This window comes from Fukomys damarensis, unplaced genomic scaffold, assembly GCF_012274545.1.
Source record: "Fukomys damarensis isolate Sample0158 unplaced genomic scaffold, DMR_v1.0_HiC HiC_scaffold_14, whole genome shotgun sequence".
Lineage (NCBI taxonomy): Eukaryota > Metazoa > Chordata > Mammalia > Rodentia > Bathyergidae > Fukomys > Fukomys damarensis.
In genome coordinates, this window is record NW_022900926.1 from 16,257,707 (window position 1) to 16,273,839 (window position 16,133).

The following is a 16,133-nucleotide window of genomic DNA, read 5'->3' on the forward strand; positions in this document are numbered from 1 at the left end:
CTACAGGACAGAGGTTTAACACTCAAGTCGAGTTCCTCCCACCTAAAATATCCCCTCTACTGCAGCCTACAGACCAGCAGGTTATAGCCAACTTTAAGAAGCTGTACACCAAGGAACTGTTCCTGAAATGCTTCCATATGGTCTCAGATACAGATTTAACCCTTACAGAGCTCTGCAAGGAACATTACAACATCCTTTCCTGTGTGGGGTTGAGAAATCCTGGGTCAGTATCTCTCTAAAGACATTGAGATCTGCCTGGAAGAAAGTGTGGCCTAAAATTATGCAGGAGAGAGACTGTGAAGGCTGTGTAGAGGAACTTGAGCCTTCAACTGACCCACAGGACTGCAGGTAGACGGTGGTGATGTTGAGGACTGGAGGAAGAACACTCAGAGGAACTGTCTAGAGAGGAACTCCTGCAACTTCTGGCTGAGCAACAGAGAATGGCAGCCGAGGAGCTTTCTGAAGAGGAGGGGGAGTAACAACAATCAGTGCAGCAAAGTTCTTTTGAGCAACAGTTAAGAAAATATGAAGCAAAATTGATAGAATTATGAGCAAAGGGGGTAAAATCCAAGTTGTGGGAGATTTAAGACATTTTGTCATGAGAGAGATTAACTACACACCAAAAAATAAGAATACAGATATCTAAGTGCAACTAACAAGCTTGATTGTATAAATATTAGAACACTAGAAACTGTAGAACACACATTGTTTCAAAGCATATATGAGGCATTTATAATTTCTGATCACATGCTTTAAACATTCCAACACTTAGGGCTGCACCCCAGACCAATTCAATCAGCATCTCAGGAGATGAAGAGCAGACATTCACATTGTGAAAGTTCCCCAGGTGGTACCAAAGTGTAGATAAGGTTGCAAACCACTGAGCACAGGGTAATTTATAGCCTTTTGTGCTTATACTGAAAATTAAGGAATGATAGGCTGGCATTGGTGATGCCTGCCACAACCCCAGCACTCTGTGGGGCTGGGACGGGAGGATTGCAAGTTTGAACCCAGGCTGGGCAACCTAATGACTTGGTCTCAAAATAAAAAATAAAGGAAAGGCGGGGCTCAATGTTAAGTCCCTGGATTCAATCCCCAAAACCACTAAAAAAACTTAAAGACGAATAAAAATCTACGTTATAGTCTATTTCAAGCCAGAAACAAAAAACCAAATAAAGCCAGGAAAAAAGAAAAAAAAAAAGGAGGAAAGAAAAAGGAGCAAATGCAATACCTGCTACCAAATCCAGGGAGGATGCATCCCAAGACCTCCTGCAGGTATCTGAAACTATGGATAGCACCAAACCCAATATAAACTGTTGTTTCCTATGCCTGTGACAGTTTTGTTTTGTTTTTTGGTACTGGGGATTGAACTTGGGACCTTGTGCTTTCGAGGCAGGCAGTAGCACCACTGAGCTAAATCCCCGGCCCTCCTATACCTGTGATACAGTGTACTTTTAATTTATAAATTAGGCACAGTAAAAGATGACCAAAAATAATAGTAAAATAGGACAATTATTGGAGCCATTATTAAGTAAAGTAAGGGTTATCTGAACACATGCACTGAAAAGCTTTGACAGTCGATCTCAGAACCCAGACAGCCGCCCAGTGACCAGACACGCAGGACAAATGGACCATCCACATCCCAGTAGGGATGCAGGGGGAAGTAGGGGATGCCTGAGATAGGATGAGCTGTCCTGCTTCGTCCCTAAAATCTCATGACATTTGAGAGTTCATCATGAAACTCAGAATAGGGCACAATTTAAAGCACATGAAGCACTTATTTCTGGAGTTTTCCACTTAATATTTTCAGACCAGAGTTGACTGCAGGTAACTGAAACCTGAGATAAAGAGACTACTGCAATGACATAGAAAAGAAACAGAACAGAGATAACTAATAAAGCTGAAAGCATATCCGTGTATCTCCCAAAAGAACCAACTTCAAAGCTGGGTGTAGTGGTACATTCTCATAAACCCAGCATTCTGGGAGGCGGAGGCAGGAGGAGTGCAAATTCAAGTCCAGCCTGGGTAACTTAGCAATTTAGCAAGACCTTGTCTCAAAATAAAAAATAAAAAGGGGCTGGGAATGGAGCTCAGTGCACAGGCCCTGGTTTCAATACCCGGTACTAGGGAGGAAAAATTAACGCTAGGTAAATAAAGAAATTAAATCAGAAAAACAAAACAAGAGAAGTTTTCAAAGACTATCTGAGCAATATATGTTTATAATTTTGATATAGGATAAGTTTCTTTAAAGAAACAAAATCACAAGCCATTGAGAAGAAAAGTTGATAAATACAGTACAACTATTAAAGATTCTGTTTATCACAGGATACCATGAAGAAAACTGAAATATCATGAGACCGAAGAAAGCACTTGCTTATTTGTTATGTATAGCTGGGATACAGGAAGAAACCTATTCATTAACAAGAAACCGACAGGCCCAAAGAAAATGGGCAAGGCAGGCCTTTCACAGAAGTGAAATTCAAATGCCAGATCAGTATAAGAAAACATGCTGACCCAGAAGAATAATTGTCCAGAGGCAATGTGAAATCACAAGGAGGTATTATTTCATAGCCTCCCGGCTTAGGACAAGCCCGTTAGTCTGTTTCACCACTCAGTCCCCAGGCCTCCTCCTTTTCCATGAAATGTGGACTGGCTGGCCCACTGATTATGCCCAGCTCTTTCCCTTCCTGTCTTTCTCCTGCATATTCTACCCTTCCCTTTCTTTCAGCCCTTTTCTCACAGCATGAAAGATTGCCAGAGTGTTTCCTACAAGTTGAAAACAATCCTTCCCTCAGTGCCTTACCTTCCTTTCCAAATTGATCCACTGACCTTATAGACAGACTCACCACACCTGTTCCCCGGAGAGCCCGAATTCCTGGGACTGTTTGATCTCCATGGTCTTTGCCACTGTTGGCCTTCCACCCACCTGCCCATTCAGACACCTGCCTCATCGTGTTACTGAGCAGAAGCTGCCCTCCTGAAGCTCCCCTTCCTGCGCTGTGCTGTCTTCTCTCTCCTCCCCTGCCACACGTTTCTTCTCAGTAATCTTCTGCTGCCATCGTTCGCGGGAGGGGCTGAAGGCTTGTACCTGCTAGGCGAGCTCCTCCTCGCTGATCTGCACTCTGCGACCAACCTTCTCCCCTTCAATTCCTGCATTCCTACCTAGTTTTCATTTCTACTTGTGAGCTGTTGATTTCTCACTTGGTGTCGATAGCATGCGCTTGCCACATGTCACCTGCTTTACCAAAGACTTCCTATTAAACATTTGTTCAAGGATTCAGTAAATACCTTGTTCTAACATGAAGACTGGGTATGATGTGAGTCTACTTAAAATAACATTTTGCTTAGAGACAAGAAACAGACCTCATTATTGGGTATATATGAAAAATCCTAATGTGGAAAATTTGGAAGTGAATGGTTAGCATCAGTCTTTAGGAAAAGAGCCAGAATACTCATGCTTTTGCAGATGCATGTGCTCAGTGGTTGACTAGCATGTGCAAGGCCCTGGGTTTGTTCTTCAGGGCCAATAAAAACAAAGTCTTTCTATATGATGGAACCCTCTATATATTTCTTGTCTTTCTTTTTTTGGGGGGATTAGGAGCAATGGTATAAACCAGGTATTGGCAAACTATGGCCTGCAGACTAAATCTGGCCTGTTACCTGTACTTGTAAATAAAGTTTTATTGCAACACATACACATTCATTCAATTACATCTGTCTATGGCTGCTTTCATCCTACTCTGCTGACCATCTGAAAAAAAAAATATATATATATATACAACTCACAAACTCTAGAATATTTGCTCTCTAGCCGTGTATATAAAATTGTGCCTTTTTAAAACACAGATCAATACCTCTTCCATGGTCAACATATCTTCAAAAATGTTAACCTCATGTAAGTTATATTTTCTTTTTTTGTGTTTTTGTGGTTCTTTTTTTTTGTGTGTGTGGGGGGCAAGTACCAGGGATCGAACTCAGGACCTTGCACTTGCAAGGCAGGTGGCAGAAGCACAGAGCTAAATCCCCAGCTCTATAAGTTTTATTTTCTAAGACTAAGGACAAATCTCAGCTATTGGAATGCTCTCCTTAGATGAAGACAGCTTACATGGTAACTGAGAACTAGTTTTCTCTCAGATTTCACTGGAATGACTCCAGTGATATTACTAAGTTTATCATGTAAGTGGTTTCGATAACGAGAGATCGAAATGATTTGGACTATTTGGTAAGATCCTGGGATAGTCAAGTGGAGGGTACTGTCACACTCAACAGGACAGCCATGGGATTCTTGCCTTGTCTGCAGGTGTCAGCCTGGCCCAGGGCTTGTCTGCCCGGCGGTCATAGTCAGGAGAATCAGTGACTTCTACATATTCGTTAAACCGCAGGATCCTTCGTGCTTGTAGCTCTGCTACTGTGGGTCTTAGGCTGAGCTGCAGGAGAGTAAGGAAAAAGGAAGAGATCAGAAAACCACTTATAGCCTCATGGTGACAAGTTTTCTACAGAGAAAACTTCAAAGTTTGGTTAAATAAGGTCACTTTCAGGCATTCCCCCCCCCCAAAAAAAAGGGCAGCAGCACCTTGGGAATTTGTAATGAGAACTAGAAAGCAGTGTGCCCTCATTTCGCAGACTATAAAAACTGTCTCTTTAGGTAGGTCATAGTGTTTGGTGACCATCTGCATTGTTATTCCCTCAGCTTGCCGGCACCAAGATAAGAGCCTGCCTGTCTTCACCGTAAGGAACATGCAGGAGAGTAACCCAGCGGCAGGACGGCGGGGCTGGTGGCTGAGTGACCAGCACAAAAGCTGTGCAGCCTGGAGAAAGAGAATAAGCACAGCCTTGCCCAGAAGAGCAGGACACCTGGTGCCGACAGGGGCCCTGAGCCAGAAGAGCTGTCACAGGGGACAAGAGGGCAAGCTCGCCGAAGAATCACACTTGGTGCCACTTTAAACACTTCTCATTATTGGCTTCCTCCTGTGGCCTTTGTGCAATTCAAATTTATAATTATACTGAATCTGGCCAGTCCTTTGGGATTTACTTTCGTCTCTTGGTCCTTTCTCAAGCCCATGAATCATACGAAAATGATTCTGACGGATGAAAGACACCAAGCCCCCTGCTTGACAGGCAGCTTCTACTCTCTGCTCTTGAGTTTTCACCCCTCCATGGGCCATCCCTTAGCTTGGAGGTGTCAGTGCTTCCAGACAAGGGGATCCGAGTTTCTGTTCTACCTGGAGCAGTGATGGCAAACCTTTTAGAGCTTTCAGTGATAAGTAACAGCTCACTGTGGCACGCCTTCCATGGGTTCACGACCACTGACCTAGAGGGTCTTTTTTCAGTATCTTTTCACATTTATATGTGCTCTGTATACAACCAGACTATGCCCTCTTTAGAGATAGTCCTCATGTGCCCAAGCTTACAGGCAGTACACCCTGCAGTCAAACACAGCCCCTTTCCTGGACCTCAGTTTCCTCCTGGGTAAAACCAGAGGTTGAATTAAGTTCATGCTGAGCCAGGCGTGGTGGTGCAGGCTTGTCATCCCAGCACTTTGCAGGCTGAGGCAAGAGGGTCACTGAGTTTGAGGCCAGCCTGGACTACATAGTGAGGTCAAGGCCAGCTTGGACTACATAGCGAGATCCTGTCTCAAAAAAACAAAAACACCCAAAGAAAAAATGCTGTTAACAGTCAAAGCTCCCAAAGACTCTTGGAAAGCCAGGGTCCACATCCAGAGCCCGAGTGAACCGGGATGTGGCAACTAGAGCTCCTTCCGTCCACATGGAGCCTTGGTAGGCAATGGGAGATGCTGGGAATAACTGGAGCAGTCCTGCTACATCTGAAGTGTCCCCCGATCTACACAGCCACTTCTTCCTGCCTCTGCGGGGAAAGAGGACAGAAGGAGGACCTGCTCGGAGGAAGGGAGTGCAGGATGTTGGGCCCACGGGGGTGGGAGAGCAGGAGTTCTGCCTCATCCATGGCTCAGGTGGACTGAAGAAAGGGTCCGTGCGTCCCAGGAGTGAGCCTGGGCTGTGTGCAGCAGGTGACTTAGGGCCACTGACTGCTATGGAGCCATCCTGAGGGGCTGAGGTGGCGCTGTCTCAGCTCGAGTGCAATTTGACATTAGGAGCTCTGAGGAAAAACTGAATCTCTTTGAGGGAAAAAAGGATCTTGCTTGGGAAAACCAAAGTAAACAAATCCTGTCGTAACTTCCCATAGGAACAGAGCATTTCCTGTAGCTTAGCATGCTTCTGCGGGGCACTCCCCAGACGGGCCTCGGAAGTGTGGTCAGGGCATACACTTGACAGCAGTGTCGTATTTTAGTCACACAGCCCTTGTTCGGACAGGAAGGGTCTATCTGAAGAATTATTACATGGGTTTATATGGAAATGTAAATTCTAACAGTGCTTAATTTTTCCAAAGACTGTTATTTTAACACAGAAAAGAAGTCATCCCTGGAATCAGATTTACATTTCCACGAAATACAGGGACACAGTTGCCTGAGTTCTGGAAGAAAGCTTTTTGTCAGTTTGGGCAGTGCCGTGGCAGGCGGGCGGGATGGTCAAACTCACTAATAAATTACCCATGTCTGATATGGCATGGTGGAAAACTGTCTCAGAATGGTCACAAAATAACCTCACAATACTCATTAACTAGCATTTCCAAGACTAAATGGGAAGCCACGTACATGTCTTCAAAAATGCTCACACTTTATTTTTTATACTGGGGATCAAACTCGGGACCTCTGCTTGCAAGGCAGGCAGCAGCACCAATGAACTAAATCCCTGGCCCTGAAGCTATTTTTTGTTTGTTTGTTTTTCTTTTTGAGACAGGTTCTCACTATGTAGTTGAGACTGACCTGGAACTCACTATGTAGCCCAGGCTGGTCTCAAACTCACAGTGATCCTCCCACCTCAGCCTCCCAAGGGCTGGGATTACAGGCATGCACCACCACATCTGGCTGAAGCTATATTTTTAAAAATGGAAATATCTGCACTGAAATGTTAATCATCATTCTCTAAGTGGAAGATTTCTGTGGAAATTTTTTATTCCTTTTTGTGCTTCAAAAATTTTTGATACAGAATATGTATTTTCATAATCAGTAAATATAACTGAAAAACCTATGCCATTTCAAAATTAACATAATCTGCATAATTATATTGTGTGTATTATGTTGAGTTTAGTGTCTATGATTATTTAGCAGATGAAGAGGAATAATTCTTCTTAAGCATCAGATTTCCACGTGGAGAGTGGATTTGTATTAAAAAATGAGAATAAAGTGTATCCCAACACACATGCTCATTAACAGTTATAATTTTTTCACCTTCCGGCTGAGTCGACGCTTAAGTTCCATTTTTGCTTAAAAGAAATGTTAGTGAAGCGTTTGATCAGTGTTTGTTAGTCAGATAATTGTGACCTGATAGAACACTCTGGCTATATATATATGATATATATATATATATATCATATATATATAGCCAGAGTGTTCTATCAGGTCACAATTATCTGACTAACAAACACTGATCAAACGCTTCACTAACATTTCTTTTCTTTTTGTATTGGGGATTATCTTGGGACCTGCAGGGCAGGTGGCAGAACCACTGAGCTACATCCGCAGTCCATCCACTCCACTAATATCTTAAAAAAAGAGCCAAAAGATTTTTCAGAAAGATTGATTGTATACATATTCACATAGATATCTATATGTATATATATGATTTTTTGCCTTGTAGGACCCATTGATTTACTTTACTAATTTCAAACTTTTTTGCTTCCTGATTCCCTACTGTTATGAAAAGAAAAAAGAAAAGAAAAGAAAAGAAAAAGATCCCAAAACACAAGCACAACTACACTCTGGCAAAAGCCTTTTTATTGCTGTCCTGTTCATGGGCCTATAAGCACGATTTATCAGAATTCAGAGAAAACTTTTAATTCTGCCTCTGGCTTCATCTGAAAAACCTGGGGCATCCTAAAAGAGCAAATTGGAACCATCCGATGCATGTCTAAGCTGCTGATTTCCATTCCAATCCAACCAAAATACTTGCTCTGTCTTCCTCAGTTTCCATAGAAGCAGAATGTAAGCATTTCTTTGGCCCTTGCTTTCACACCAGAATGTTCCAAATGGAGCGATGGTGTACTGTGGGTGGGAATTATTTATTTTCCTGTGGCTTTAACTTTCCAAGGTCTTCTTTCTCTAGTGTTTCAACGAATAGTACAATTTAATGCTAACAGATGGGTTTTTAAAAATGTTCACAATTTTTAAAGAAACAAACACTGCTTTAGGTTTTATTGGTTGCTTATTTGGGGAACTTTTGTTGCTCCCTGCAGCTTTTTATCTGTTCAATAAATGAGCATAGATTTTTACCTCTTTCATGCCAATGCTTATGAAAGATACATCGTAGAAAGTGCTATTATGAACACCACTGAAGGAAAAGCACACCATACAACAAAAAAGCTGAAGAAGAGAAATCTCTAATATGAAAAGATAATTGTTTCTAACACTTCAAATAGACTTCCTAATACTGTTATTTTTATAAATGAAATAATAAATAATATTTGTAACTTTTTTAGTTGAGCAGCCTACATTCTCTACAAATTTTCCCTTTTCTGGATAGGAAAGAGTGTCTACATTTCCCCAAAACACTGATTTTTTATTAATAAGAATAGGGATAAGAGGATGATTTGATTAATAAGAAAGGTTTTTAATACAGAGTGAACATAAATTAAAATTACCCACAAGACAAATAAATACAAGAAATGTCAAACAAATTTGGCTATAATTTAAATTTCTTACTAGGAACATATTGTAGGTTTTCCCATTTAAAAACAATGTGTCTTTTCATACCATTAAAACATATACATGGTTTCAAATGATTACATGAGTTGTATAAAGCTTGTGAATTATCAATTATACACAATAGGTTCTTGTGATTAAAACTAAGGCTTTAAAAGGAAAGAATTTTGATATTGTTAATTAAAAATAAAATCTTTAAAACATTTTATTCAATTCTTCCCATATAGCCATTAAGCTACATTTTAAGATACTTTTCAAAGAAAAATACTAATAACAATAAAAAAAGATATCTAATATTTCCCAAAGCTAAGACATGCTATAATTTTCATTAAATATGCAAAATGTAATTTCCTCAGAGAGAATATTAGTTTTGCTTTATTAAACACACTATAAACTAGGTGCCAGCCAGCCATGTTTAAGAAAAAAAGGGCCAAATGCAGTTAAGTAAACAGGATTTTACCATCTGGGAATTCATTTTGGACATCGGGAACTGACTACCTTACGTTTCCCATTCAAAACTGTCCTAACTAAGCCGGAGGAGAAAGGCAAGAGGTGGAGAGAGGGCAACATAACTGTTACTCTGCAACTTCTTAACAGTCACGTAAAAATCTCTTACAAAGAGTCAAGATTAAACTTAATGGTTGTATTTAAAAATTCACAGAGTTTTTCTGTTTCCGTTATTATTATTATTTTTTCCTCAACACCAGGGACTGATCCCAGAGCCTTCAGAATAAGACGGAGTCTCACTAAATCACCCAGGCTAGGCACTAACTTGTGATCCTCCTGCCTCAGCCTCCCAGAGTGCTGGGATTATAAGTGTGCACCACCTCTCCCAGCTTCTGTCTCCTTTTAATTCATTAGAAGATGAATTATAAGGTAGGATGTAAACTTTTGTGGGCCCTTTAAAGAGACTGAAGGGATATTCAAGAAGGAAGTGGCACAGCTCATTGAAAAAGTTTGTTCTCAGTAACTCACACAGAGGGGTAGACAACTGTGGAATAGCCAGGAAGCACTTCCCATAAACACAAAAACAATGCCTGTGGCTTAATAGCAGTACACACCACAGGAAACCTGCCTGGCTAGTCAGCTCTGCCCCTGCATTTTTATAGAAGCGCTAAAAGAGAAAGTACAGCGATACCAGCAAACGGAGTATTATATTCTTGAGTCATCAATTCAGATAAATTGTGTTCACAGAAGCCTTATGCTTGTGGGCTTGTTTCACTTTTTCTGTTTTACATTATTTCCATGAGGGTTTTTTTGTTTTGTTTTATTTTGTTTTTGTCTGTTTGCTTTCAATACTGGGGATTGAACTCAGGACCTTTGTACTGACCTATATCCCCAGCCTGGTCCTAAACAACTCATGGCAATCCTCCTGACTCAACCTCCCAAACGCTAAGATGATAAGTGCGTGCCACCAGCATTGGCTAAAGTATGTGTCCTTAAATCCACACTATATCACATACAGATTTTTTTTTCAAATAGTCCATCATGTTGCTTTTGAACAAGAGCTGGAGAGGGAACATACAAGCAAGAGCAGTCTATGCAGAAGAACCCAGAGGCAACCAAGCTGAAGGCAATGTTTGGAAGAAAAGCTGTTCTGCCACTTGCGGCTGCAGAGCAGAAAGCCTGGGAGGGTGGGTGGAAGGAGCCTCCCCCGCTTTTGTCTGCTTCCCCTGGCCAAACATTCCTGCGTCGGGAGACCCTCGCCAGTTACCGCCTCTCCAGACTGGAAATCTGCCTCTTGCTTCCAGAATCAACATGAACTCAGAAGGAAGTGAAAGAGGCCTGGAGTCAAGTCTGAAGCTGACTTCGGTGTTTTACTCTTTCCTGCACCTCCAGGAAAACAGGGTACCCAGGCCAACGCAGGACTTAAGATCGACATGCAATAAATTTCTGGATCCATGAAACAGTTCCTTAAACAACCAAACTCCAATGTGCTCGGCACCTGTATCTCACCGGAGCAGGAAGAATCACCCAGAACTTGCTCTCCCTCCTTTTTCCCTTAGCTATTGCCTTGAGCATCGAATAAGACCTCATCTCTGGGTATGGAGCATAGTCTGCATTTGAGCTCACTTAAAATTTAATTCAATAAATAGTTCTCAGGACCCCATTATGGAAAGCAATGAAGCTTTGGGGTTTTGCTTGGTTGTCAAAATTGCTTTCATTGTCCCCAGAAAAGCTAAAACACACGATGATCCTTTTCTAGCCATGAACTCCCCCTCTTTCAGGCCAGCACTTCTACACACTGACAGGTACCTAAATCTTTCCTTGGGTTCTATTTCACTTAAGATCAAAAACAGCCAGAAAAAACAAAAAAAACGCCTCGTGAGGAGAAAAGATCCCACAGACTGGGTAGGTGGTGCTCCTCCCACTGCAAAATCTGCATTATTGGACTGCTTTAGTTATGGCAACTGTCATAAAATATGGGTCGTCAGCAGGCCATGTGAACCCTGCAAGCCTGGTTGGAAAGGATTTCCCTCTGGCCAGTGGCTGGTCTTACTGCAGTTACTGCTACATGCAATTCTACCAATCTCTGTTGTTCAGCATTTCCTGTAGTAGAAAAGCTCTTTTGCAACTGGGTTAATAGAGAAAACTACAGCCAGGCTCCATTTGAAATTATCTACTTCTTAACTCACATGGATATACGATGGCATGACACACTGGATTTCTCTGAGACCAGAAAGAAACACAGAATTGGAAAAATTAAGTAGGAAAATGAATGGAGAACTCCTTAAGTGCTGAAAAACTGTAACTCAAGAGGGAACCAGAGTTATCATAACATAGGAAAATGAAATGGACTCAAAAATTCCTCTCATCAGAATTTTGTTTTAAACTGAGTAGTTTGTTAAATCTAGCAACAAACTGTACTATCACTGATAATATAGGGATGGTTATTTCCTTGTAGATTCTTTGGTCTTTTATCTTTCTCAAAAACAATGATTGTAGTCACAACTCCAGTCTGGGGGATATCTGGCTTAAAACTACAAAATGGAATATAAAATTCAAGAAATTATTTTAAAAATTATAATAATATCTACATATAACATAAAAGGGCCATTTCAGTCAGTTATGAGTAAGTTAAAGTGCTATGGTCCCCTCCTATGAGACAACTGTCTCTGAAACAGATCAATAGTTCCCAGAGGAGGGCTGGGGATTTAGCTCAGTGGTTCTACCGCCTGCCTCACAAGCTCAAGGGAACCGAGTTCGATCACCAGTACCAAAAAAAAAAGTTCCCAGAGGAGTCACTATCTAGTATGGGACACTCACGTTTTAGGATATTTCTTTGCTCCAATTCTTCAGTTGTAGGCCTTTGGCTGAGTCTCCTAGGATGATAAAAAGTACACTCTGCATTACAAATAAGTTTCTTTTAGTGAGAGACACAAAATAAAATAACAAGGCAACATTTCCTTTATGTTTGAAGAAATAAAAATCCATTTTAAACCAATAAGGACCGAGGATTTAGCTCAGTAGTTCTGCCGCCTGCCTCGTAAACACAAGGGCCTGAGTTTGATCCCTGGTTGAAAAAAAAAAAATCCATTTTAAACCAATAAAACAAAACTTTCCTTTCTGTCAACTTGGAGGCTCCAGACCATGGCTGAGACTGATAACTACCCCCATTGTCCATTCTTCCTCTTTCTCTTAGAGACAGAACTGAGTCTGAGCTGGGTACCCGCCAGCCAGGCTGGGTGATGTGGCTACGCTTTTGCAATGGGACAAAAGCAAGGTGACATTTGTAGGCTCTACTGCTTGCCCTTAAAATGACTGAGTATGTGTTGTCTTCTTTCTCTTTCCTTCCCCAGGTTGCAATGTCGATGTGGTTTGAGCCATGCAGGTCCACAGGCCAGAACTTGAACATGGCGGCAGGAGCCAGCTTTGACCATGCAGATGAGACTGTTCAAGGGGGTACATGCAACCTGGGTGCTACGCTGACCTCTGGGAGCTGAGTTCTGCACCCACACTGGATGGCTCAGCCACCTCTGGGCTGTTAGGTGGAAAAGAAATAAATACATCTTATTTGAAACTCTGTACTTGTTGGTTTGTCATAGCAGCTTGGCAGCTGAGAACCTAATTAATATGCAGGTCATTCGAATCTAAAACTGGCCACTCTCAAGAGTTCATGCCAATTCAGGAATCCCTCGGTCTATACTTACAGTGTTTAAGTGACATGCTGCTTTGGGAACCTCAAATTAACAGATAGAAAGTACCTTCTTCCCAGCCTTTAAAATAACAGAATTATTTGGGATTAGCAGTTATTTATTGGTACACAAGAGCAGAAGGTCCTAATAACCCTTTGTGACTTTGTTCTTGATCTTCTTTACACAAATGATTTGTTGTTAGTGAGGATGGAAAACTTTAGTCTGCAGGCTGAATCTCTGCGGTTCAGACTACAGATATGAAAGGTAATCTTAACATAGGATACTACCAATTCAAAACGCCGTGGCTAAGACAGAAATGGTCTGAAGGACTGACAGTAACGGTATTTGAAATGTCTCATTAAAATTTTGTTAAAGTCAAATCTGTTACCTTGTCCAGATACAATGGCTGTACAAGACTATGCTTGTACAAAAGGACTTAGACATTTTGGATAATTATAAAGATCATCACAGCTACTTTTTATTTATACTTTTAAAGTCTCAGGTATTGTGCTAGGTTCTTCACTTACAAAACTATTCAGCAAGGTTGCAGCCAGTTCCCAACAAAACTATTCAGCAAGGTTGCAGCCAGTTCCCATTTAGTAGATGAGGAAATGAGAGATTACTTAACTTCCCTGTGATAAAACACTAGTGAATGCTAGAGCCAGGATTCCTACCTACTTCCTTTGACTTAGATATTTGTTTCCTAAATCTGGAAGCGTGGGTAAGTTATCTTTGAATGACAGATATTAGTTGTGCTGTGTTGGTGAAAAACAATTACATAAAATTTATGTATTAATAACCATAAAAACCATACAATTTTTTATAGATAGAGTCTATGTATATATTTACAAAGACTTTAAAACTTTTGGGGTTGCAGTAGAATCCTAATTCATAAAGACAGGGCTGTCTCAAATGGAGACAGAGTTAGTCACCCACACATTCCCAATAAACACCTACACTTCCGTGGCGCCCCCTATGGGATGTCTGGGAGCTCTTCATGAAGCAGTTAGAAAGCTGATGCTCTCTGAGATTCCATGGTGCCAATTTTTCACGATGCCCTTTATCAGTCCGATTTTTAGCATTTGGTTTATTTAATCTGTCATAATAAACATCCTTATAAAACAAAATTATAAAAAAATCTTTTGGAATTATTTCCTCCTTATATAGCTGCCCAAATGGAATTAACATGCAAAGAAGAAAGACGGCTTTATGGTTCTCTGGTCCTATTGTGAAACTGTTCTTCAGAAAAACCAAGCGCGGAGAATGTATGCATGTCTTCTTTTCTCATAAACTTGCCGACACTGGGTTTAATTTCAAAACGAGCTTTACTTGTTTAAAGATGTGTGACAGCTTAAATTAATAGTAAGAAATATTTCATTTTATCAAATGCCTGCTGTGATGCAGGCACCAAAGAACCACAGCGAACCATCTCACCCCCCCCCAAGCTCTGGGATAGTTGTTTCCCAGAAGCAAGGGTGGAACAAGTGCTCTCTCCTGCCTTGTTTTAGGCACTGTATTTCTGCTAGTAATTTTGCTAGTTCTGGATAGGCCCACACCATGACTTTGTTGCCAGTGCTCTCAAATCGAGGCAAGTGCTCTACCACTGAGCTGAGTCCCAGCCCACACACTTGGATTCTCAACAGCCACCTCTCGCTGTGGTTCTCATTCACTGCATCACAGCACAGGCCCCTCACCCTGTCTCGGCGGGAGATTTTCCTTTGGCCTGCGCTGGAAGAGGTGGCGTTTACTTCTGTGTGGTTTCATGATTTGTTACTGATGCTCTAGTTCTCTACTGTACGTCTATTACCTGCACATCTCTTATCCTTCAAGCTTCATGCCATGCATGCATCTGATAACCCGGTTGTTGGATCTTCCTCACCGATAGAAATGTTTACACCCTGTCTCTCTCCACTCCTTCATTTGTTCCATTGCGGTTTTCTAGAAATGGATTTCTTGGGCTTTACATTAAATGAATAGTTGAGTGTTTAAAATATGGTTGTTGCTACTACTATGAATGCAGCTCTCTTATGCATTGTATTCTCTTGTGATATGTCAGTGATAACATCAATATATTGATTTTTATAGATGAATCTCACATCTGTGAACCTGCTGAAATTATTATGTAGCAATTTTTGGTTAGTGTCAGTGTTCTAGGTATATAACTAAATATAATATCAATGTTTCTTGCCTATGATTTATTCCTTTTTTACTGAAAACATTTCTGATTAGACTTTTAGTACAAGAAGAGTGTGAAATCTTTCTTCGTTCACTTCTATTTCTATAGGCAGTGATTTTAGTGTTCCTCCATATACTAACATGTCTAGCTGAATTTAAAAAAAGCACTGTACTTCTGATTAGTTTAGGATTTTAATAAAATAACACAAAATTTTCTTTAATGCCACCTTGACATGTATTGAGATGGGTCGATGCTTCTTTATTTTTTTATCCCTTGCTACACTGAAATATAATGATATTCTTTATTTTTAAGGAATACACCCTATTTGCATTACTCTTATATGCAAATATTCAATTACTTAAATTCTGATTCACAGATAAAACAAGTATTCGAAAACTTTAGAAGCATACACCTCTGTTACATGGTATAAAAATGTAAATTAGGAGATTATAAAAGAAAGAAGACTGGGCAGAAAGCGCAGGAACAGAAATTCTAGCCCTGGTTCTGATACAGGTAACTGCACACCCTTCAACAATTTCCTTAATCTCCCTGGGCCTCAGACAGGCTGCCATTTTCACTTGGCAAGATGAAAAGTTAGACCTGTAAGGTCTTTAGAATTTGAATCCTTGAGTCCCCTTTGTTCTTTTTTACCATGCTAGCACTTTCTTGTAGTTGGGAATGGTAAAGTTTAGGGTTGAAGTGAGAAACAGCGCCCACTGGTAAACTCCTCAAAGGTTCTCCCAGAGTACCGGGCAGAGTTCCAGAGCAGGGGGACCCTCAGGCCTCTTCCAAGCTTCCCCTCAGACAGCTGCTGACTCTGAAGTAAGTCTTCCTCCATGTTTCACACAGGAAGATCCCCTGTGCAGGAACAGCCCACAGCCTCCAGAAGTCTTGTGCCCACTATCCAGGAATGCCTGGTCATACAAGCCTTCTACTACCAGGCAAAGATAACAGCTTCCTGCCACCTCCAAACCCTGTTCTTGGATTCCAGACTGTTTCCTTCTCCCAGTTCTGCACCTAGTGTGTGTGCGTGCACTCTCTC

The 16,133-nt window shown here is 41.1% G+C and overlaps 1 protein-coding gene across 1 annotated transcript in view; it reads right to left on the reverse strand.

Moving 5' to 3' along the window:
- Phactr2 (phosphatase and actin regulator 2) overlaps positions 1 to 16,133 on the reverse strand; it is a 172,993-nt gene that overhangs the window by 16,676 nt on the left and 140,184 nt on the right. Inside the window, exons 9-12 of the mRNA XM_010626613.3 lie at positions 12,047 to 12,102; positions 10,754 to 10,780; positions 7,310 to 7,344; positions 4,290 to 4,427 (exon numbers count right to left, since the gene is read on the reverse strand). Of these exons, the coding sequence (XP_010624915.1) occupies positions 4,290 to 4,427; positions 7,310 to 7,344; positions 10,754 to 10,780; positions 12,047 to 12,102 (256 nt within the window). The remainder of the gene's footprint in view (positions 1 to 4,289; positions 4,428 to 7,309; positions 7,345 to 10,753; positions 10,781 to 12,046; positions 12,103 to 16,133) is intronic.